This window comes from Meleagris gallopavo, chromosome 5 (assembly GCF_905368555.1).
Source record: "Meleagris gallopavo chromosome 5, MGAL_WU_HG_1.1, whole genome shotgun sequence".
In the NCBI taxonomy this organism is placed as follows: Eukaryota; Metazoa; Chordata; class Aves; order Galliformes; family Phasianidae; genus Meleagris; species Meleagris gallopavo.
Window position 1 is genome coordinate 4,193,450 of NC_139408.1, and position 24,839 is coordinate 4,218,288.

A 24,839-nucleotide genomic window follows, 5' to 3' on the forward strand; every position below is an offset into this window, starting at 1 on the left:
TTTTTTCCTCTCCTCCCTGAAGGAAACGCCTACAGTTTTCTGGAGAGAATTCTCATTGGGAAGGAAAAATGACAGCAAAAAAAAAAAGCCCATTTTCTCCCCAAACCCCTGCTCGGTGACAGCACTAAGTCCTCCTTCTCTGCTGCTGTTGAGATGCATGCAGTCACCATGATCTGGCTCTCATTTTCTTATAGCCAGCCTTACATGCCAATGACACACACAGGCCAAGTGCACTGGGCTCTCGCAGTTCCTCATCCCACTGCATTGCTTCACTGCAGTTCAGTATTTACACCATGCTCACATTGCATCTTTTCCTATTGACTTCACTTTTACTGAGCAGAAAAAAAATAAATGATTGCATATGCCATTCTCCTAAATACTGAAAGCAGCAGCAACACCATTTACACCCAGCACAAGAATAAAAATGCAAACAAGCCTCAGAACACGACTTTCTTTGGGACGGTGTCAGACCTCCGTGTGAACAACCCCAGCATCAGGGTCTGGAAAAAACAGCTTCTGGAGCCCTATAGAGGTGCTTTTGCTTCCCTGACTTCTCACACACTATTCTTTCAAATGAATTTAAGGCTTTTCTTGTCCAAATCCCCGCAAAAGTAACCACACTGCAGTTTTCCTACTATTATGCAAATAGATTAATCAGCCAACGCTCCAGTGAGAATTAATTTATATTTGAATCAAATGAGGCCTGGAGTCTTTATAGCCAAACTCTCGGGCCAAGGCCTGGGCTAGGTAGCAACCTCATATTATTCATTTGACGAAATGTGAACTGACACAAATACCACGGCTCGCTTTCAATCCGATTACCCCGTTACCTCCCATCAATGCTACCCCAGCCATCAACCCCTCGCGTCCCTCCTTTCAGCAGCACAGCCAACAACTGACAACTCCTCCCCAATAAACAAGCACCCACGCCACCACCTCGGACCCCCACTCTTAACCCATCATCCCTCCTCAATGGCCCTTATTCGACAAGGTACTTTATTTTGTTTGTAAGAGTTGGGAGCCAAACAGTGCAGAAATGCTGTTGGGCTGGGGCTGCAATTCAAAGTTGCTCTTTCAGAGCTGCGCTGCACTCAGCCAGTGAGAATTAACACCCAAAACATACACCAGCACCATCTTTGTACACACATACACACAGGTGCACATTTAATTTGATAGAATCGCTGACATCTGTTATCTTTCTCACTCTCCTTAGCCCTCACATAAAACAATGTTTGGGGCTACTACGTCCAAAGGTCAGTGTAAAGTGAACCCACATTTTATGCAGCATCCTTATACTAAACTCATGTTGACAACCACTAAATTCTTTCCATTGCATGACACAGGAACTTGTTTTTTTAAAAAGATTTTTTTCTTTTCCCTTTGGAACTGTAAGCATTTTAAAAGCTTGGCTAAACAATCCACCAGGTGTGAGAAAAGCCTTTTTTATGCGAGCAGCTCTGTGTCAGGAAACCTATATTTGTAATTAGATTAGCAAGCAAGAGCTGAATGGCTATGATCAAAACATCTCCCCTCATATATTGTTTATAGCACACAAATGATAACTGAGCTTCTCTGGTCATAGCTAAAACCTACTTAGAAATGGGAATGCTGCATACTCTAGAATTTAAACGAAGAAAAAAATGAAATAAAAAGCTATATGTGATTACTTTGCTGCCTTACCTAGACCTGAAAATACAGGTCATAAACAAACCCTGTGATTAAACAGATTTTGATTTCATCTTTCCTTTGGTTTTAATAAACTTTGTTCTGCTCACAAAGAAGCAAAATATTGTTCTGAAAGATTCTTAGCAATACTGTCATTAATCTCAAGTAGGCCACTAGTTGTTTATAGAAGGAAGAGTTGAACTCACCTAACTAGTGGAAGAAATCTCCAGCCAGGCAATACAACTTCACAAAAAGCAGTCAAGGCCCAAAAGAAGCTCTCCTTCCCATGGCTGGCCACAATATGAGCCCAGGAGGGCACCACTCTGGGTCCACCCCTTCTGTTCACAGGTGCAGGCAATCTGCCTGTGCTCCCTGTGCCAGCCACAGCCCTTCACCAGGTGCTCAATCACCAGTTCAAGCTGTGACCAAACAGTTCCACTACACCGTGGGTTCCTGTACCACTTGGAAGAGAAAGTTATCATCAGTGCATTCCAGGAACCTCTTTGAATGCTTGTGTATTGCTTCCAACAGATATCAAGGTGGTTGAAGTCCCCCATGAGGACCGTAGCTTGTGAACATAAAACTGTTTCTTATCTGTTTACTGAGGGCCTCATCTAGTTGGTCTTCTTGGTCAGGCAGCCAACAGGAGGCCCCCAATATGATGTCTCCTTTCCCTGCCTTCCCTTCAATTCTGACACATAAGCTCTCTGACAACTCCTCATCCATCCCTGGGAGGAGCTCCGTGGACTTCAGCTGGTCATTGATGTAGAGGGCAATACCCTCACTCCTTCTCTCCTGCCTGTCTTTCCTGAAGAGTTTATACCTATTTGTACATTCCATTCACAAGAGCCATTCCATCATGTCTCAATGATGCCAATTGCATCATAGCCCTGTAGGCGTGCACACCACACACTTGCAACTCATCTTACTTGTTCCCCGTGCTCTCTGTGTTAGTGTACAGGCATTTAAGTTGGGCACCCATTAAGGCCCAACCAATTGGGGTTCCCTTGTCCTTCACTTCAGGTGTTCTCTTCCTGGCCTGTGGTCCTACTCCAGGGCATCCATTACTGTCACCGGCCTCAAAGTGTGATGAGTTGAAGATCACCTCCCCCCAGCACGAGCTTTGCCCCTGACTTCAGCTCTGACAGAGTGAATAACATTCTCAGGCTAAAGCCATGGGGAAAAGCTTTTCTAAAATTGCCTTTACACATTTGTCCTCTCCTTAGTCCACAACTCTTCCATTTGCTTTCAGAAAGCTGAAGACATCAATGGAGGACTGATGGGACATGTATTTCCCTAACCTGATGGCTGGTGTAAAACAAGGATGGTATCTCCTCCTGCTTGTCAGATAGAAGCACCATTCTCTGAGAAGGAACACACTTCCTACAGGCTAAACTCCCATCTAACGTGTCCAGTCTTTGCTATTTCAAAGAAATCTTACAAGTGCAAATGAGATCAGAACCTTGCCAACTTTTCCTGGTGATAAAATGGAAGAGAGACCTTCATCTCCAAACACAGGGAAGCCACAACATCTGCAAAGCAAAGCCCAGAAGAATGGCAGCCCTGCTCCGGTTTCTGCAATAAGACAAGTGTTTCCTAAAGAGAACAACTCTTACTCATGCTCTGCAAGGAATTGATGGCTCTGAATCCAGAGATCTGGACTTGGATCAAGTTGCAAAACCTGAAGAGATGTCAGTGGTACGCAAGACTACAAAGCTATTCATTCCTCGGCCACGACTATTCCATTCTCCACGGTTTTCTCTGTCTGAAACATCTCAAATCAGCAAAAAGCAGCCCACAAGGACAAACAGAAACACGGCTGCCTACTTTCATCTGCCTTTCCAATTTACACAAAGGAACTTAGAGCAGAATGCATGGACAGCTTTCTGATTTCTCATCGGCTCTACGTAATGAAACCCCCGGCAGGACAAAGTTTCTCATCTCTCTTCTTCAGTCAAAGATCCAGAAATAAAATATATTCTATATTGCTTTTCCAAAAAGCAAAATCCTCTGTGGATGCACCACAGTTTGCCAGACACCTATGGATGAGTACAGCAGTGGGTAAGGCTGGTTCTGGAGAAATTCTGGCTGGTTCTGGAGAGATTTGCCACTGCCACTGGCAGAGGATCACCACTTTGTGTTGCAATCAGTTAGCAGGAGTAGAGTTGAAACCTGATTTGGGGTGGGGGGAATCCTTTAATTCTCCGCACCAACTTTAGTGGAACCAGAGAAAAACACGTCAGAGAAAGTAAGGAGGAAGGTATTGCTTTCCCTTGTCCTCAAAGAAATGAGGGCAAAGAAAAAGGCACTGAGTTGCACTCCACAAACCCCAGCTCTCCAACTCGCACACAACCCAGTCTGTGACAGAAGCTGGCTTTAGGGAGGTTGTGTGTTTGTTTGTTTATTAGCCAGATCAGTGGAGAAGAAAGGAGGAGGATTGTTCAAGCCCGGAATATTGCTATTTTAAAACAAGAATGCAGGTTGGAGAACGGATAAAAGAACGAGGTGGGCAAAAATTATCACATCTGCAAGAAAGGGTGCCAAGTAAACAGGCTAGGGAGGAGTTAGCAAAGCGTAAGCAAGACACAGGGACTAAACTAAAGTTAATTACTTCTGACAAGACGGGATCATCTGGTTGCATTTCAGGCCATGCGCTCTCTGGGCTGGCCAGGATGAATGGCGAGGGAGAAGAAAGTAACTCTCCCCTCCAGGTCCCTCTGCCAAGTCTGGGCCGCGCGCTCCGTCCAAGATCCCTCTTTCTTTGCGCAGAGAGAGAGAGGGGGAGAGGAGAGAGAAACACAGTTAACCACCTGTCAGGGCTGAGGACACAATAAGGCAGCCCCCAAAAGAGCTTTTCATGCATGCGTAATATATTTGTTCAGCTATTCACTTAATGAAGCTGATAAATGTGATGCGAAACAATAGTCAAGTTAATCTATTTAGTAAAATGTTTTGAGACTCTCAGGCGATGTTAAGGAGGGTAGTGTGTTCGGGGACATTTTCATTTCAATACTCTCATCTCTCCCCTCTTAGGGGGGTTCGAGTAACCTATGTGAATATAATTTCTTATAAATGTGTCTTTAATGGGTTTAATTCACCCTTGCCAGCTGTTTTTTTAGCTATTTTGTAAGAGCAAAACAAACGTGCCAGGCTTGGAAAGCTAGTTAAAATTAGTTTCGGTCACTGGGGCCAAGCTATATTTCCTGCAAACCATCTGCTTGATTGGCACAATAGAAGGATTTTCAAGAAAAAAAAAAAAAAAAAGCGGGGGGGGGGAGGGAGAAGGAGGGAGGGGGTGTTGGATCTAGAAGAGCTTTGAGCGAACCACCAGTTACTGTTCCTTGTGCTGAATTCTAAAGGTGCAGCCTTAGGTGTCGCAGCGCAGCCCTATTGAGGCTCCCGGCCGTCCTCTATGGCAGCTCGGGCAGCGCAGAGCGGAGGTTCTTCGCTTCATCCCTCCCGACCCGGTCGGCCCCGCGTTGCCTCCAGCACTTCGGGAGCCGGGCCCGGCGCTCCGTGTCCTCGCTGGAAGTGGAGGCTCTCCCAATTTCATGCGGATTACCAACCCCGGCCCGGGACACACGCAGGCTGCCGCCGCCCCTCGGCCCCACCGCCGACGTTAGTCCCTTTTTTTTCTTCTCTCTCTTTTTTCGCCTAAGAAAGCGAGTGACTTTTAAGAAATAAATTTGAAGATAACGACATTAAAATGAATGGCAGGAAGCACAAAACCGCATGAGCATAGGTCAAACGGCATTAGTCACAGGTTTTATCCCGGGACATTAGAATTCCCTTCTCTTAAGTGATCACCGCCTTTGAAAAGAAACTTCCAAAGGAGATCGCTGAAAATGAGATCCTTTCGTCTGATTTCTTGGTTCCTCGCGGCCTCTCGTCCCTTTCAATAGACCCCTCGTCCCTTTTGCCGTGGTGCTTAAGGAATTCTTTACGAGTGTGCTCAGACGCATCGCGAGGAACCGGGTCCACGTGTGCCCCAGCGTGCGCCTGACCCAGCCCAACCCAACGTGTCAGAGCCCCTTCTTGAGACAGGCGAAATTAGCAGCAGCCGGTGCACAGCGAGGCGAAACGGCCCCGATGTATCGGCCAAAAAAAAAAAAAAAAAAAGGAGAAAACCATCTCAGAGGGCCCCGTACTGACTGTAAAGCACTGAGAGGGGCTGGGAAGGGCAAAGCGGGGAGAGAAGGGCCAAAGGGGGAAGCGGGGGAAGCGGGGGGGGGAGGGAGCAGCTCGTTACTTGTATGGGGAAAGCCCCGCTCGCTTTTTTTTCCATTGACTCTCGTTCCACACCTGGAACGGGCTGGATAGAGCTGAAATAACCCGGGTGGGGGGCAAGAGGGAGGCTGAAGGCGGGAGAGACGGGGCACCCCATGCCTCCCCCCCATCCCCAGCTATTAGCCGGGCAGGTGCTGGGGTCCCGCCGCGCTGCCCTCGCCCTTTACCTGCTTAGCGCCGAGATTAACAAACCCGGGGAGGTTTCATTAACAGCAGGGCCGCCAGCCCCCCGCCTCTCTCCCTCCCTCCGCAGATGCCCGGAGATGTGTCAGCATCGCTCGAGCTCGGGGGCCGATTCCATCCTCTGGTAAATAACTTTTTGATTTGAATCGAGGGAGAGGTTTAACAGACTTTCTTTCTTCCTTAATGTGATATAAATCGCAGATGCACTTTTCTTGAATGGTTAAAGCATCGACATGGAGATCACCGGCACAAAACGGGCGGACAAAAAGCATCGGGAGAAATAAAGCTGGTTAATAAGATTTTTGAGAAAGCTTTGTGTTAAAAAGTAAAAAGGGAAAACAGCTGAAGGTGACAGTTAGTTCATGGTTAATAGGATCAAGGCTGCATGGCTGAGCTGCACACTTCTGCTCGCTAAGGTTCAGCCCCACCAAAGGGCTGAATGGGGCGCTTTTAAAACATAGGACATTTAACACATCTGTTATATTCTTTAATACAGAAATCAGGTGTGGGGCGCTCTCAATACTCGCTTTCATCCCCCGGCTCCAAAGGAAACTAAATACCCTCGCGCCCGTTTCCATCTCTGCTGCTAAAAACGAACCCAATCCGCCAGAAAATACGCGATTTCGCGTTTTTCTGCTGCCGATGCCCCGCGGCGGGCGGGTCCCGCACACATCGGGGAAACCCGGCTGCCGGTGCGCGCAGAGCCGGCCCAGCTCGGGCCGATTTACTTCCTAAACACCGCAGCGTTCCCTTCGTTTTCACGGTCGGGGAGAGTCTTATCACTCCTTTTAGTATGCGTGAGATTAAGAGGACCGACATATTGAGAACCTGCGGTGGCTGCTCTGCTCCTACTGCGCTCTTTACATCTTTGCTATTTTCAGCGCTCCCATTTTCTTGGAGCGAGTTCTGACTCTGAGCCCGAGCACATGAACAGGACCCTCACCAGTATCAGACCCCTGAAAGTAGAAGTGAAAGCTGCAAATCCACTTTGTTGCCGACTTCAAACTTGCCGATGGGAAAAAATAGCCAACACCACGCCAGCACCATGCCAGCACCACGTCAGTAACATCATGCCAACACCAACACCACGCCAACACCACACCAACAGCACACCAACAACACCACGCCAACACCACGCCAACACCACACCAACAGCACCATGCCAACAATATGCCCAAAGCACTGCAAGCACGGAGCAGAACACATCCGAACCACACTCAGAACGTTTCCTTCCTCCCTATGTAGTTTGACGCCGTGTTTTTCCCATTTGTGTTTTCTGCGACCAAAAAAAAAAAAAAAAGTGCTTTTCTGACGGTTATGATGAATATTTATTGATTTATTTCCTAACCTCAGCGGGGGAGAGGCAAATAAATTTAGTGCTTTCTTTAAATAATTCCCTTTCTATGAGGCAAGATGTCATTGGAAACTTTTAAATAGGCATTTAATTAGCCTGTGTGTGTTGCCTCGGAACAAAACCCTGCTGGGAGCCTTTGGAGCGACGTATTCCAAAGAGGCGGTCAATATGCAAAATTGATGACTACACTTTCTTTGTGGCGCGGCCATTGTGCGCGGGGTGCTTATGAAGCCTAATCCAATCATAAATTGCAGCCCCGAACCAATGGGCAGCCCCGGAGCGGCCGCTGAATGAAGCCGGAGTGGAGAACTTTGTTGAACCCCATTGTTGGGGCTGTCACCGCTGAAAGAGCCCGAGCGGGACTGACCACTATAAAACCCCGCATCCAGGAGGAAGGGCACAGAGAACCCTGCCCGGCTCGCCAGTGGGATCTTTATTCACGGACAGTCAGACAGGCGGAGGGACGGACGGACGGCCCATGCGATGATGTTCCCCAGCCTCATCGCTCCACCGGCCGTCTACCCGAGCCTGCTGCGGCCCACTCCCACCCTCACCTTGCCGCAGTCGCTGCAGTCCGCCTTCTCCAGCCACTCCAGCTTCCTGGTGGAGGACCTGATCCGAATCAGCCGGCCCGGCGCCTACCCGCCCCGCAGCGCTCCCCCGCCCAGCAGCATGTCACCTCCGGCCTCGGCATCCAGGACGGACTCGGGGACACCGGAGCTGCCCGGCTGCACGGCGGCCAGGAGGATATGCTCGCCCCAAAGCTCCGGCAGTGACTCCACTTTCCTCAAGTTCGGGGTCAACGCCATCCTGTCCTCCGCCCCCCGCACCGGTAAGCGGCCCCGCCGGGGGAAGAGAAGGGAGCGGGTGGGGCAGGGAGGACCTTCTCGCCGCCCCCTACTTAAGGGGCCGGGCAGCGGCGGGGCCCCGAAGGAGCTGGGGTTTCTGTCGGGGAGGGAACACGGCGCCAGGCGGCAGAGCAAGCCGAGCCCCGCCGAGCTCTCCCGGGTCGATCCTCTGCCAGCCCTCATAATTTCGTTCTATTTCTTCACTTAGAGTCCTCTCCTGCCCTGCTTCAAAGCGTCCCTCCAAAGACTTTCTCCTTTCCGTACTTTGAAGGATCCTTCCAGCCTTTCATCAGATCTTCCTATTTTCCAGGTAGGTCTAGAAAATCTCTCCTCCCTCCCCCCTCTCTCCCCCCAGGTTTATGCGCTTTCTCCCCCCAACCGACTTTCCTCTGCCCACCACCCCGTTGCTCCACGCCCGCTCCCTCCCGCCCCGCCGTCGCCTTCAGCACCACGGGCGGAGCGGACAGCGCCCGCCGCGCCCGCGCAAAGCCGCGCGTTCCCGCGGGGCCGCGCGTGCACCCGCCGCGCGTTCCTGGGGCTGGCAGCGGCCCTTGCGGACCTGCGGAGAACTTTCCCTTCTTCTTCTTCTTTTAAATCTAATTACACAAGCTATTAGTTTAAAAGAAAAAACGGGGAAAGAGAGAGAGGAAAAAATAACCCCAGCTCTTCCATTCATCCTCCGGATAATGGAATTTGCTCCCTTTCTCCAGCGTGTGAATAGCCTAACAAAAACAACTTGAGCTTTATAAATAGCTTTTCATGTCCATTTAATGAAAATGATTTGGGGAAAGAGACGATTGTGCCATCAGTATTCTCCCGAGGAGCCCGGCATGCCGTTGTGTTTAGTTTGAAAGTGTAAATCTCTTTTGTTCCAATAATATATGGCGTTAGCTGCTTGTCCTCAGTCTTTTTCTGTTAGTTCATTACTACACAATTACCATTCACGCTTCATTAGCATCTCTGTCTCTCTTGGGGAGGTTCTCCCCCCCCACCACACTTTTTTTTTTTTTTAAGACGAAACTCTGCCCTTTTTATCATACAAATGCCACGGGGAGCCAGGCAGTGTGCTAATTAGCTGTTACTTTTCATGTCTTCGGATTGAATTCTCCAACTTGGGGGGAGGGAGAGAGATTAATATAAAAAAAAAAAATGAATACTGATTGATCAAAACTGAGTCCAAAGGGGCCGGTTTTGTTCTGACCAGAAAAGTCCTCATTTTCATCTCAAGCATTAAGAAAATGCCTGAAATGATAAAAGCTTCTGAAAAAAACCCACAGCCGAGAGGGAGAGCTTTTCTCCCACACCTCCACCCCAGCCGGTGTGCCGCGCCTCGCCTTTTGAGGCCGGAGCCCTTTGAATCCCCCAACAAAACAGGCCACCATCGAGCCATTTCCCACGTTTGAGTCGATGGCCTTAATCCCAGTTATGGCCCACTGAAAGGCAATGGCCATTTGAGCGTAAAATTCCCTTCGGGCCCTGGATCTGCGGGCTCTGGGTTGACGGCCGTGGTCCACGCTCATCCCGTTCTCCTGTCCTGCAGCTGCCTCTGCCGTCGTGCCCATCCCTGGCACCTTCTCGTGGCCGCTGGCCGCCCGCGGTAAGCCGCGCCGTGGCATGCTGCGCCGCGCCGTCTTCTCTGATGTGCAGCGCAAGGCGCTGGAGAAGATGTTCCAGAAGCAGAAATACATCAGCAAGCCCGACAGGAAGAAGCTGGCGGCCAAGCTGGGCCTCAAGGATTCACAGGTGAGCCCTCCGTGCCCCTTCCTTGAGATGCGACTGAAGGCCTTCCCTGCTCCCCGTGTTACTGAGCTGAGTTGTTTCTGGGTTTCTTCCTCCACCCTCAGGTGAAGATCTGGTTCCAGAACAGAAGAATGAAGTGGAGGAACTCCAAAGAAAGAGAGCTCCTCTCCTCTGGTGGCTGCAGAGAGCAAACCCTACCCACCAAGTTCAACCCCCACCCAGACCTCAGTGACGTTGGCAAGAAGTGCTCGGGGGAGGAGGAGGAAGAGGAGGAAGGCCCCATGGCATGTCCCCCCAGCCCCCGGCACCCGCTGCCCTACCACCCAGCCCCGCAGCACCTGCGGGACAGGCTGGGTCCCCAGACACCTCCCTCTCCATCCCACTCCAGCAGCCCCAGCAAACCCTCAGACTGCTCGGACTCAGAGGAAGAGGATGAGGAAGGGGAGGAAGAAGAAGAAGAGATAACGGTCTCTTAGGTTGCCCACCTGCTCCTACCGTCACATTGCAAAGGTGTACATAACAGAGGGCTATAAATTGAAGAGGTGATGTCCCACCTGCATGTCCACATGCTTCTCCAGGGCAGGTTCCCTATCACATGGCCACAAGCATTCCTGCTCCAGGTATTGCTGATTTTTCTGTCCCACGAGAAGGTTTTCACACCACGGTGTCTGTTGACCTCTTCAAAACCATTCCTCTCTGCTTAACAACCAATATTTGCTCAATTAGCTGCATCAGCCTGAAAGCAAGGAGCAGACAGTTCCTTCCTTTATAGCAGGGAAATATTTTTTCCAGACAAAACACCACCAATGCCAACAAATTACATGAGCTGTGGCCATTTTCCCACCTTCCAACTGAATTCCCAGCTACTACCAAGAGTTCAGAACCTGAGGATTGCTCTGATCTGGTGATCGTCTCATCCCAAGGCAGAGGATGTCCATGAGATGTGCAGACAAACCACTGCCCCCTCCTCACCCTCACCGTGCCACAGACCCACGGGAACCACCACAATCGCCTTCAGGTATAACACAGTGTGCCTTGTGTTGTGGGGACCTTCTCAGTTGGTGTTTTTTTATTTAATTTACGCATCCTTTCTCTAGACGCAGCACTGTCTAACTCACTTTTCTGCCCACAGGCCTGTGCTTGCTTTCCGCTTGGCTTCTGCTATGTGCTGTGGACAGAGGAAAGGGGATGTCCCTCTTTGGTTTTGACTGAACTTTGCTGTCTTTGCACAGCTTATATGAACTGTACGCTATTTTGTACACTTACTCTGTATGGATGTTTTATACCAAGGTTATTGTGAATGACTGTAACAATGGCTGAACAAGGTTTCCTTTTTTTTTTTTTTCAATTAAATGATGGCTGAACTACGAACAAATGTAGCTGCTTAAATGTGTAACTTATAAAGAAACACTTTTATTTTGTATTTTACCATGTACAGACTTTAAATATGTGTATATATAATAAAATGAATGACTACCAAATAAAAGAATGTAGATTTCCAAGCTTGGCCATTCAGCAATGCATGCTTCCCATTTGCAGGTTGGTGTAGGCTGAGTCTGGGACCAAATAGAGAAACAAAATTAAACCACTTTTTAGCAACACTGCAGTAATTTGATAAGGTAAGGCAAACAAAGACAAGGACCCGTTCTAAGAAAATAATATTCATAAGACAAAGCTGAAGCAACGCATCTGAACATCCCTTTGCTTAATTTTAATCAGCCACTCCTGTATGAACTACAGCACCTGTTGATTTCCAGTACTTGGACTATTCACATTAATACATGCAAAAATAGCACGGAGATGGATTCAGTGATCTAACAGTTAAGAAAAAAAAAAAAAAAAAAAAAAGGTGCTTTTCATTAAGGTCTGCAGAACTGGCTACCTTTTTTACCTAAAAGATTGTGCTGCTTGGTGGCTCCATGGGCTCCAGCCCATAAGCTAGAGGTAGAAGAGGCAATGCTGGTTACTTACACTTGCCTTACTACGCGGTGGACCTTGAAAAGCCAAAAGAACTCACACCCAGGACTGACCTGTTTTTTGATGTAATATTAAAAGCCTAGGGCTAACAATAATCAAGATATACCACTTGACCATGGTAAACATCAGCTCAATTTTCCTTCCCCCTTCTCATAGCTCCTCAGCACAAGCAGGTTATGTTTGCATTTTTGTGATATTTTGAGGGGAAAGACCAAGACAACACAGGCAAGATGAGGACTGAGCAGGACAGTATTTCTGGGGGAAAAAAAAGCCCACAAAAAATTCAGGTCAGTCTTGGGAGCTCACAGCCTCCATGTGGTGACTCAGGCAGAACAGAGTGGCGATGAGGCTGGAGCAATGTCAGCTGTGCAGCAGCCAGGGCAGAGGGAGATGGTGGCTGCCAGCACCAGAGCTTGCAGTGGGCAGCCCTTCCATTCCCTACCCATAGGCTGACAGTGCTGCAGCTCAGCACGGTCTCGCTCCCGGCTGTGTTTCCCCTTCTCCCCCACCGAACACACTGTGGGGCCAAAGTGCTGCTGTGAAGCACAGAATATTGCAGAAAATCGATCTGCTTTCTTGACTTGCTCTGATTTTAGCTGATCTAGTGCCTGGTGCTGCCTCACCAGTGCATCAGACATGAAACGCCTGGCTTGAGAGGAAAAGAGGGCTAAAAGAGCATCCCTTCTGCCAGCTAGTGCTACTACATGACTTTCACTGTGCATCTTCAGGGCTGCTGCATTTTTTGACCACAACTGAATCTGATATAAATGAATAAAATCCTTCAAACTCCAAAAGAAGGGATTTTGAACGGGGGAGATGTGTTCAGGGCTGTTCCTCAGCTGACAGGCCGAGGAGTGGAGCGTGAGCGCAGCCCGGTGGGCATATGAGGGCTGGCTGCCATGGGGCTCAGCATCCCTCTGATGGGGGGTGGCCAAGGGATGTAAGCACACACCGCAGTCTGCAGACTGATTGCATAAAGTGATCCCAGGGAATTTCCCCTTCCAGTGCGGAAAGGAAGTCAGCACTGATCCTAAGGCACCGAGAAATTACGAGGTGGAGCTGGGCAGGACGTAAAGTAGGAATAAAATAGGATGTTGGAAATAAAGGTTAAGGAAGGAGTGAGATGAAGCAAAAAATATGTGAAGATGAACATACAAGAGAGCATGCATCAGAGAAAGAAAGGACATGGGGAAGGAATGTGGGAGGCTGAAAAAGGGAAGAAAGAGTTCCTGAGAGAGATTAAGCATTTTGGTGCTGGCGCAGTATTGATTCACTCTCCAAGGTCAGAACTAAAGTGCCTTACAGGGCCAACTCTAAAACATGCAGTTCTTTACCAAATATGGAAACCCATTAGAGCTTGCCCAAAATTATTCCTGCTTCTGGAAAACTGCTGCTAAGGGATAGGTGAAACCCCATTGCTGACAATCCACTCTGACTTAATTTGCAGTGCTGTACCATTAAAATAAATAGCAATAGTTCAAGTTCAAGGAACGTTTAGATGTTGCCAAGGGACATGGTTAAGTGAGAACTATTGGTGATGGGTGGACGGATGATCTTGTAGGTCTTTTCCAAATTTGGGATTCTATGATTCTATGATTGTGACTCAGAAGGAAAAAGTAGAAAAGGAAAAAAACAGCAGAACAAGACAGCCTACAAAACAGAATTCCTCTAGAAGACTTAATGACTGCCAATGGGCAGCCAAGGCATTTTCTTCTAATACAGTGTAGGCAAGGCCTAGCCAACATCATTCTCTAGGCTTGTCACGAGATGCAGACAAGTCCAATAGGTAAATCACCTTTCTGAGTTGTCCTGCAAATGCCTCTTTTATTTGCAAATCTCTCTTTTGTTGATTTGAGAATGAGCTGTAAAGACGCAGTTAAGCAGGTTGTCGACTGCACATGAGGCCATGGAGTGTGTCCAGAAGAAGGGCAGAGGAGCTGTTAGGGATATGGAGCACAAATGTGATGGGGAGCAGCTGAGGGAACTGGGATGGTTCAGTCTGGAGAAGAGGCACAGGGGAAATCTTATCACTCTCTACAAATGCCTGACAGCAGGTTGTGGTGATGTGGGAGCCCTCCTATCCAGGTAACAGCAGTAAGACATGAGGTGATGGCCTCAAGTTGCATGAGAGGAGGTTCAGGTTGGATGTTAGGAAATATTTCTCCTCAGTAAGAGTGGTGATGCAGTGGCACAGCTGCCCACGGAGGTGGGGGAGCCATCGTCCCTGGGGGTGTTCCAGAACTGTGGGGATGTGGCACTGAGGGACACTGAGGTCAGTGGGCATGGTGGGGGTGGGCTGGGGTTGGGGATCTTAGTGGTTTAATGTCTCAGGGCTGCTGATATCTTTTCACAACAAAGAACTAAAACTCACCATCTCCAAATGGAAAATGTCAAATTAAGAAGGGACAAAAAGTTCAGGGAAACCACAAATCTGAATAAATAAGCATCAATTTTATTGAATCATGAATAATTTAAGACTGGTACAATCATCAGCTTTATTCTCCATGACACAGGGGTGCGGGGAGGGGGAGAAACAGGGAGGGTGAGAAAGGGGAGGCATGATCTCAAACAGACCATTCACAAATTCCAATCCTAAATGAGAACTGAAAATTAAATAGGGAGAGGAGCAAATGGAAAACATCATAAACGTACACAAAATACTCGATTCCTAGTTTTTCTCTTTAAAAATGGCTAGAAAAAATTCATCAAAATGCAGCACTTTTAATCAAATATTTACATTTCTATGTTACAATGAAAAAATGTACATCTTATAGAACATATTTCATAAACTGCTCCACTGGAAACAACTAGATCAAAACAGCAACCTTCCATTTAATATTGACAAAGAAATTTTTTTTTTTGCTTAGTTTTTGTATTTTTTTTTCTTGAAAGAAAATTGTCACATTTAGACAAGGTTTCATACACATAATATCGAAGTTAAGCATCAACAATGAAATACCAGTTTGCTTCTTCCAAAATGTACAAAAAGATGAACCCCCTCCCCCCTTCCCCTTCCCCAAATAAACCACATCTCATTTATGGCCTGTATCACTCTTGGCAGTTTTGAAGAAAATGGTTTATATTTTCAGTTTATAACACAACGTGAATGTTGCATAGAAATTTATTTATTTATTTTTTCCCTTGTTGTTCTCCTTTAAAACAAGCCAACTTTGTAGGAAAAAAAAAAAAAAAAAAGGCAAAAGGAAAGGAAGTGTAATTGAAAAAGCCTTAAGTGAGAAGAAAGTCACTTAGAGAAAGACTGAAGTCTTGATAAAAACTAAGTGAGCACTGTGGGTAACCCTGCCTCCCGAAGTTTCAGAAGGAATCCTGAGATGCTTAGGATGAGCATCCCACTCCAAATTGCCCTTTACTGTAACCCAAACTAGCATCAGTACAAAATAATAGATAACAGAAATTCCTTCCTGGGCATAAGCACAGGATGAGAAAAAAAGTACCCCATTCCCCGCAAATAAAAACACCACTATAAACATGTCTTACAGAACTCAGTTAAAGATTAACTGAGATGTTTTCTCAGTTAATCTTAAGGATGGACTTAACATCCATTGAAAGCCCTAGCCCTGCAACAGGCACATGCTGTGTCTGCATGGGTTGAGTTGGAGGATTAGGCGTCAAGATTCACAGTAGTAGCAGGTAAGTCAGTGCTGGGAGGCAGAACTGTCAGGACTACTGGAAAAATTAACCTCTCTGTAAGTCATCACCAGCATGCCATGCGTTTAATTCCATACAGACACACCCCATTTGGATAGTACCAAGACCACATCAGGAACACTGGCTGAGTAAGCCCGTGGTATTTCATTCAGTGACATAACGAAATAGAGTTCAGAGAGTTAAAAACGGCAACAACAGCAAGCTTCCCCCCACCCCATCATTAAAATATTTTAATTTTTTTTTTTTACAATATTTTTCTTTAAAATAATAATAAAAAAAAGAGTCATCAGCACTTATAAGTTGTAACAGGAGCAGATTCAAGACCAGCTCAGTAAGACAACGTAAGCACAGGTATGTTACAGGAAGTCATGAGGTATCATCAAGCTATCAAGCTATCCAACTGAGTCCCAGGAGCACGATCTTGTCTCTTCCATTACTTTAAACCCAGAAGGATTAACAGGCTCTTAAAGGAGTGTTCCTAATGAGTTTTCTTTGATAAACCCCAGCACATTTCTGTAATTTAATAATGACAGCATTTATTCTAGTTGAAAAAAAAATTTTTTTTTTTTTCTTTTTTCTTTTCCTGCATGGATAAAAGAGCTCTTCAAGGACTTATAGCTGCGGATTGATATGAACCTGAAAAGTTCTCATCTCCCTCCTTTCTTTTTATCACATTGCAACAAATTCTAGTGTCTTGTCCAAACCATATTCACAGCAACGTACGATTTTCCAAGAGATGACTTAGCCCTGTTTATTTAAATAAAATCCCAGAATATACAGCACTAATTTAATAATAATAAAAAAAAATTAGTACAAAATAAGGCATCGCTTCAAAATTCAGCACCAAAAGATAGCTGGAAAGGCTCGTACAGGTCAACAGTGAGGAATGGTGGTTGTGTTGAGGTACAGCCCAGCGCAGCTGGCTTGGTGGGGCTGCTGGTGTGAGCATCAGCTTCCACGGAGAGGAAAGTGCAATTCTTGGTGAGGTGCTCCTGTTCCCCAACAGAAGTACAAAGCCTTAACACTGAGAGCATAGGTGTGCACGTTCAGAGAGGAGGAGAAATAAAACCAGGTTCACAGCTCTGCCAAAACTCAAAAGTATGGCCTGGATAAACTCAAAAGACACAGTACCTTCCTTCCTGCTAGAATACTTTTTTTTTTTTTTGCAGTTAAAAAGAAAAGCCATGAGAGGATACATGGTCATCAGAGTAGCACTTGGAACTGTCACATAGCTGAGTTGTAACTAATCCATTCATGGTTGTGTTGACTGGAACAAAAACCCTGAACAAAACCCAACGTTTTTAGAAAACTGCTGTAATGTTTCATGGCAAGAATTAACAACTGAAAGTCTGACCCATCCCTTCAGGGGTGTAGCTACCTACCCTGTGCACACAGGGCTCACGGGATGCCCGTGTGCTCCCTAAGGTCCTGTAGAGCTGTAGGACTTCTGCTGACTTCTGCAGAGGAGGGTAACTCCCTCCCACTGAAGTCAACTGAGCATCACAGAAGAATGTGGGAGGAGAATTGGGCCCTGCACAACAGAGGGCCACCTGATAGTTAACCAGTAGTAGGACTGATGGTTACACAGTGCTGGAAAAAACCTGATTTGTTCAGACTGTATATATACTTTTATATATTCCTATTTATATATATGTCTATCTTTACAAACACATAACAAAAGAAAGCCAAGGTCTCAGACTGGCAAGGAGAGCAGTGTTTTTTCTTTTCATTCTTCCCCCCTCCCCCATTTTATTATATTTATTTAAACTTCCCTGTTTAGCAGCTTTGCCTTTACGGAGTATTATACCAAGGCAAGCAATATTGTTATAGCACCAGAACTATACAAAGCTGAGTTTAATCTGCAAAGCTGATTGGTAAAAGTCCAGCCCTCACCTAAATGTGTTTGGTCAAAAGCAGCATAGGCAAAAATTTCCTCTCCCCTCTCCTTCTCTACATGGCACAAAGCTGTTTGCTTCATAGCTGTTAAATCCACCCCCTTTAACTGTTTTTTCTTTTAGTAACGATGACTATTTTTAACATCTTTAGTATCTTAGGCATGAGAGCTTACAGCAACTAAACAGAAGAAAACAAAGGAATAGTGCAGCTCTTATCGTTGTAAGAAGAACATCAATACAAAGGTTGCTTGGGTTGCCTGCACCCAGGTTCAAGACTGACTCTAAGTGTCTTCTTGTTATTGCAGCTCTAATACTGAGATACCAGCCCAGCCCAGGAACACGTTCCTTTCATGAGTTTGTGATTGGGATTCTTGTCGAGTGGGAGAGCAATCATGGAAATGACCTATTTCTATCCAATGAAGATCACAACGTTGACTCCAGAGATGAATCGAGTATGTCATCGTGATGGCTGTTGCTGTTAGAGTCACTGTCATAACTCTGGGGACTCGAGTAGTTGGCTGCTTCCTGCAGTCTCATTAGCATGTTCATCTACAGAGGCACAAAAGCACACAATTATTGTATTCTGAGGGTAGAAACAGTACCAACTCCATATGATAATCAAATCTGCATTCACTTTGCCAGCACGTTGCAAAGGTAAGGAACAGACAACAGGAGTAATTATCCCTGTGTATCTGAAAAGAGGAATTAGATTTAAAACGTGCTATGGCAACATACAAATTAGTCATGAATTGTATGCTTTACCAGAAAGGCTAAAAATGAAGAGACTGAATTGATTCACTCAGAGGGTGGTGACACACTAGTGACACACTGGAGCAGGTTGCCCAAGGAGGTTGTGGATGCCCCATCCCTGAAGGCATTCAAGGCCAGGCTGGATGTGGCTCTGGGCAGCCTGGTCTGGTGGCTGGGGACTCTGCCTACAGCAGGGGGGTTGAAACTGGATGATCCTTGAGGTCCTTTTCAACCCAGGTCATTCTACGATTCTATGATTTGTCCATAGAATTCTGCGAGCATCCTTCCCCCCCTTGCTCTGACACATGGAAGTGCATACAGAACTGTTCAAACAGGCTAACCTGAAGGTACAAATCTCTAGCTTGACATTTAGAACCACAGAATCTGAGTTGGAAATGATGTCTGTACCTGTATACATGAGCTAGTGAAAACTAAAACACGTTCTGCTGTTCCGTTATCTTTTCATTCCTGCTTTTAGTCCCTTTAAAAAAGGGAAACTAGGCAGTTTCACTGCCTCAGAAAGGAGAAGCTTACCAGTGGATCTCCTTCAGCATCACTCACTGGAACTTGTTTGCTGGTCGAGCCTTCCCGTGACAAGGAGTAGCCATCAAACCCACGTCCTCAGGCCGCAGCTGTAGCAGAGGAGGCCACTCGTGGTGCTGTGGGGTGGCTGCCCATGGGTACGTGTCCATTACCCATTTGGCAGGATCCTCCCAGGGAGCTCTCCTCCCGTACAGCTGGAAAAGGGAACAACTTTCTTTTAAAACATTCCCTGAAACATTCCCATTTGCCTACCGTTTTATTCACTGCTTACCTAACCAAAATGAACAAGCCATGATTCTTCGACTGCAAAAGAAACTTGCAAACAGGGCTGAACAGAGCCAAATTAGATTGGCCATTACTCCAACGGCAAAGTTTTTATTATTTTTAAGTGGCAAGTGGTTTTGAAGAGGCTAACCACCTCCTTTGAGACTACAGCACCCTTCTGTGGGCACCATTTGAAGAAAGGGAGATGTAAAAATAACCTCCATTCAGAAAGGTGGCCATTTTTTTCTTTTTTTTTTTTTTCTTCCCCCCTTAAACTTGAAATAAATACAGAGGACAGACTGTTAACGTTCACATTCAGTTCACAACAACAGCTGGCTTATCTGTCCACCGTTGCTGTGAAACTGCAGCTACAAGAATGCAGAGGAGGAAACGTGATACCTGTTATCGAGCAACAGTGATAGATGGATGTCAAAGCACAGTTTTCAAGCCAAGAGAATTTCTTTGTACTCAACCAAGAAAATGTGCCAGCAGAATTTGGCTATGTGTTCCCATTTCAAGTAAGTATACTGCCTCAAAACCTTTTTCTGTTTCCAGCAGACTGTGTTACTGAATCCCTATATATCCTTCTTGTTATGTTGTTTGCCTTACATAGATAATAAATTCTTTTGAATGTCATATTACTTTAAAAAATGTAAGTACAGCTTGAAGTGACTTTAAACTTTTTAACTACAGCTTTATGCATTTCTGGCTTAACCATCCTTCCACAACTGGAGTCCATTACTGGCATTTTGTCACTTGAATTTGGAGACCTCTCACTTTCCTGTCAAATGCAGGGGGGGGGAGGGAAAGCACCAGTGTAGGACAGGAATTTGCCAGCTCTTTGATGGATATAAGACCATCTCCTTTTCCTCATCACTACTTCTTTCCCACCCTCTAAATTTTATCATCCTGTCTGTTGCCAAACAGGAATAGTTAGGGCAAACTTTGGAGCTTTCTAGAGCTGTTCCTCACATGGCCATAGGTGGCAAAGTATTAAGTATATTCTGGAGCAGCACTGCAGCAGGGAGAGCCCAGCAGGTGGTGCTAGGCAATCTTACAAACAAAACGTGCTTAATCCTTCATCTGCACTGTGTTGTTTTCCCAGCATAATGTCTTCAAGCTGTGATTAATCTCTTACTTTATCTCGTTCTCAAATTTACAGGAAGATATGATTGTTAGTAAGTGCAGAGAATTTTGTATTTGTCACATCCTTACTGCCCAGAAGGTCCATGTAGTTCCTAGCACACTTCTAAAAATGAGATGGTAAGTGACATTTCCATTGCAGCACATGAAATCACCACAGATCTACTTGAGATACCAGCTCACTATTCCCTTCCACAGCACCCAGTTCCATCCCTTTCTCATGAGTGTCTCTTAGAGAGAGAAGGTGCCATTAAGAAGCAGAAATCTAACAGGTTGGCTCATAAAGCTGTACTGGAGTATAAGCAGTGATTTCCCTCTGGTGCTTTATGAACCAACCTGTTAGATTTCTGCTCCTTGCAAGAAGCCACAGAAACTTTAAGCCCTCTTTTTCTTGGTGCTGCATTCCATATCAATACACTGAGCAGGAAGAACTAGAGTGAAGCTTTTTTTTTTTTTTTTTTTTTTTTAATAACCCTGTAATTTTCACATCACTGTTTTGAGGAACCAAAACCTCAGCAGCTCCAATGGGAGCAATTACTGTAAGGATCCCTTTGGCTCACTTGTTTTTGACCCAAAATAGTTCTGTAAATGAGAAACAGAAACACACAAATAGTTCAGTTTAGGTCCAGAGAGATCAGAGTGAAATCAGCAGTCCACCCTTCCTTCTTGGCAGGCGATTTCATATGAGAGGATGTGTTCTCAAAGGAGCTTTTGTGGGTGTAGGGGACAGAAAATAGCCCAAAAATGGAACACACATTTCTAGCATTAGCTTGTTAATTAGTAGGGCTCTGGCTGCTCTTTGACTATGTGAGTTCTATTCTTACCCATAGACTCAACAAAAGAGAAATTCCAGAATAGATGAAGAAATAATTTAAATGAAGTGAATTTGGGGAATTTGGGGAAATTGGATCAAAGTGGATAAAGAATTCAAAGCAAAAAGAGAAAAACTGAAATCTTTACTACACTTAGAATGCAAGCCATTCAGATCACCTAAAGAAAGATGAAGATTGCAGGCAAGACGAGGGAGGGCAAAGAGGGTTTATTAACTGTGGTGCTTTCTCATCATTATTTTCCATACCTACTGATCAGCTGATATGGAGAGCTTCAGAACACTACAACAAGCCCAAGCATTGCCATAGATACCAGTTATTTTTTTTTCATTTCAAGAGGAAACAAAATCATTACATTTGCCCTCTTCACATATTTTAGGTCAAAAAGATGATTGGCTCCTATTACTCTCTTTTACAGGAACCCTGTTATGGGAAGTTTTATGTAAAACACTTTGTGAGGAGCCATGAGTAGGACTCAAGTTTTCTATGACAAAGCTGTCTTTTCTCACTTCCTCTGTTAACATCTACAAATGTCTGCTGTAGAAACAGCAAATGAAACTCAATGTGCTTTTTAAGTGGACAATATAAAATCCTTTGACATAACTGCTTCTCCACGAAGCTTGTAACTTCTTGGAGTTATTTCATGTTTCAGAAAGATTTCAGCCTCATATATATATAATATAATATATATATATACACACATATATATATATACGTGTGTGTGTGATGGAGAACCTAATACTTTTGCAGTAAAACACTGTAGCTGTGAATTGTTTTCACTAAGAACAAGCTGTGTCTTACTCACAGTTTAAATTTTTCTAGTCCAAACTTGCCAAACATCCATTAAGCTTCCTCAGAGCAATCTGAGCTGCTCATCTCTCTCACTGTACAACGCTTTCTGTATCCTAAATGATACCTGCTGCTCTTTTCTGAACATCTTTCACTTTTCTAATGTGTCTTCTTACGCACAGAAGCAGTATTGGATTATAGACTATGCCCCTACAATGGCATCTGTCATCAAAATACAAGCTCCCAATAATTACACCACACTTTACAATTCCCATCTACCTTCAGCCCTTTGTTAACCTTCCACGCTCTTGTTGTGACCCAGCTTTCTATTTCTGCATGTGTGATCTTGCATTTTGCTCCACTGCAAAACAAGTCATTTTAAAACGAGCCTGTCCACTAACAGGGCAAAGCTTCAGGTTTCATTTGTCCTGGGTCTCCAAGTTACAAAAATACAGGGAGTTTTCTCACAGAAAAAATCTTTATTAAAAATAACTACTTTAATGTATGCAATACCCAGAATTTACTGGTATTTGGTTTTGCTGTCTCCACAACGACCTTTTAAATTACGTGCTGCTATTTTTATTCTGAGAACTGAAGAACCAAAAAGGTCATTCTTTCCATAGTTGCTTGGCAAGTAAATCCATAGCAAACCTCTGTTAAGCCTTCCTCCTGATTCCAACATGCCTCATAGTCGAAGAGATGCTAAGAATCGTATGGCAATGCCCCAAACTGTCCAAACTGCTAGAGTGTATGAATGACATACAAAGAACAGACAGTGATGAATTCACTGAATTCACTACAGTCTCTGAAAGAATTATGCAGAGATCTACTCAAAAATTCATCCTGTAGATTGAGAAATAATCAATCTGTCACTCATATAGATCCCATCAGGTACTTAGATGCTTTTCAGCATACGTGGCGTTGCTCCTCCCCTGCTGAAAGATTTGCTTTGATTTGCAAAGGACAATCCTACATAACTAAATGACCACAAAAAATGTTTTTCTGATGCACGGTACAGTTTTAAGGTGTACTCCTGGAACACATTACTGAAAGGTACTGTATGTCTAACTCCCACTGAAAACATCAATTGTTTGGCATTTAACCTCTCTTTAAAAAAAAAATCAGTCTGCAGCTTCTGTGCTTCCACTCCTTACTCCAAGATGGTTTGCAAGGTGAATAGTTCTCCCTGAAGTTAATGACAACTTGGACTACGTTTTGACCAATGTGTAGATATTTAGTGTGCAAAGTTATATCCACAGAAAACTTTGTTGTTATTCAGTTTCATCTGATGCTGTGTTGCCCTCTGCACAGATGTTACTCAAGACTGATGAGTCTTCATTTCTGTTGGCTTACCTGCAGCCCTTCTCTGACTGCCTCCAGAAGGTATGGGATGATGGAGTAGTTCCACAAGTCAGTAAACCAAACTCTTGAACCATCTACATCTATTGGACAAGAGAGGAAGAGCCGTGGACCTGGGAAAGGGAAATTCAGGTATTACAGTCAAATAATTGTGACACGAATCAAAATAGGATCAAACGACAATTTCCAGCTCTTTAGAGAAAGAAGGCAATCACTGAAGAACAAACGTAGCAATCTGGTGAAGTGCTCTTTCTTCAGAGTTCAAAAATCCCCTGAAACAACTCAAAAGACTAAAGCTTTCAAGGCAAAACCAGTTAGCTGCATTTCACAACACGTTTTTGCATCAAGGACATAGGAGGGCTATCAAAATGGGGGAAAAGAGTTCGAAAACTTCTTGTACCATTTGTCTGAGAACTGTCCAAAAGCAGCGTTTTTAAGAAAACATTTTATCCCATGTAGTACAAAGAAATATACAGTTATACCTCATGCACGAGGAAATATACACATCGATGTATGCCTGGCAATGCAACCCCTGACAGACTGGGCAGAACACTTACCAATAGTAACATCAGAGGAGCTGTGAGCCTCCAAAAACTTGTTCAAATGTTGCCAGACCTTAGGAATCCAATCGATAATTTTAACCAGCTCTGCATTTCTCATTCTGCTGCTGATCTCTGTTTCAATCAGTTTTCTTCTCAGGAAACGGCCAAGAAAGCCCTTGACTGGCTCAGTGTGGTTAGCACATAGCACCCATCTGTGGCAGAACAGGAAAAATGTCCACCATTATTCTTTAATGCTAGAGAACAAAACTATTCTGGGTGACATTTTTTATATCGTTTCTAGATTATTATCATGACCAAAATAGCCTATCCCAATCATCTTTACTCTTACCAAAAATTATTTTCAAATGATGAATTCAGGAGATGAAATACTTGTGCTTTGTTTCATCTTATGTCACACTCAGTATCTGCTTTGCCTATTGTCGTATTTCAACCTTCTTAAGAGGATCAAATATCTTAAAATTCTTTGGAAAAGTCAAGATTTTATTAATGTCAGTTATTTTAATAATAGAAGATGTGCTAGGGGACATGGTCCAGTGGGAAACATTGGTGGTAGATGGATGGTTGGACTGGATGATCTCAAAGGTCTTTTGCAATCTTGGTGATTCTGTGATAATATAAAGCTACACGTTAGGGAAGCAGATACTAGAGAATGGTATTTCTCTCCTATTTCAGCTGAGAAGAACAACTTGAGATGACTCAGCAGCCATTACTACTCTGTGAGCCCGCAGACAGAAATGAGAAACATGAATAAACAGTACCTGAAATTATGGTGAAGTTGAAGATTCGGTGTTGAGGAGGTGGCTTGGTTCATTGTGCCAATAATATAAGGACTGTTAATAAAAACAAACAAACAAAAAAAACCTAAGTCAAACTTGTAAACTAAGTAAGTAAATGTAGTGAGATCTTAACGTTAAAAGGGTTACTCAAACCTTTTTTGTGTGTGTGAGTCAAAGAAAACTTTGTACTTACAACCAGATTCT

The 24,839-nt window shown here is 44.9% G+C and overlaps 2 protein-coding genes across 4 annotated transcripts in view; one reads left to right on the top strand and one right to left on the bottom strand.

The window, feature by feature from the left end:
* Positions 1-7,627: 7,627 nt before the first annotated feature.
* DBX1 (developing brain homeobox 1) lies at positions 7,628-11,689 on the top strand. Of its 3 annotated transcripts, none has more exons than XR_793521.4 (5): positions 7,628-8,321; positions 8,546-8,647; positions 9,878-10,080; positions 10,182-10,697; positions 10,870-11,689. XR_793521.4 is itself a non-coding variant. In XM_010710725.4 (4 exons), exons 1-4 carry the CDS (start codon positions 7,973-7,975, stop codon positions 10,551-10,553), a joined length of 1,026 nt encoding a protein of 341 aa, XP_010709027.1. In that variant the 5' UTR covers positions 7,628-7,972; the 3' UTR covers positions 10,554-11,676. The 3 variants fall into 3 exon arrangements, 1 of the variants encoding a protein (XP_010709027.1); XR_793520.4 differs by having other exon boundaries at positions 10,182-11,095; positions 11,210-11,686; XM_010710725.4 differs by having other exon boundaries at positions 10,182-11,676.
* Positions 11,690-14,484: 2,795 nt separating this feature from the next.
* The window catches only part of NAV2 (neuron navigator 2), a 184,280-nt gene continuing 173,925 nt past the window's right edge, over positions 14,485-24,839 (bottom strand). The window contains 6 exon segments of the mRNA XM_010710727.4: positions 14,485-18,167; positions 18,903-18,985; positions 18,988-19,105; positions 23,291-23,409; positions 23,854-24,050; positions 24,618-24,689. Coding sequence (XP_010709029.2) covers positions 18,042-18,167; positions 18,903-18,985; positions 18,988-19,105; positions 23,291-23,409; positions 23,854-24,050; positions 24,618-24,689 — 715 coding nt within the window. The 3' untranslated portion in view covers positions 14,485-18,041.

Coding starts and splice junctions, on each gene's coding strand:
- DBX1 (XM_010710725.4), top strand. CDS start 7,973: ATGATGTTCCCCAGCCTCATCGCTCCACCGGCCGTCTACCCGAGCCTG. Junction 8,322..8,545: donor GTCCTCCGCCCCCCGCACCG/GTAAGCGGCCCC, acceptor TTCTTCACTTAG/AGTCCTCTCCTGCCCTGCTT. Junction 10,081..10,181: donor TGGGCCTCAAGGATTCACAG/GTGAGCCCTCCG, acceptor CTCCACCCTCAG/GTGAAGATCTGGTTCCAGAA.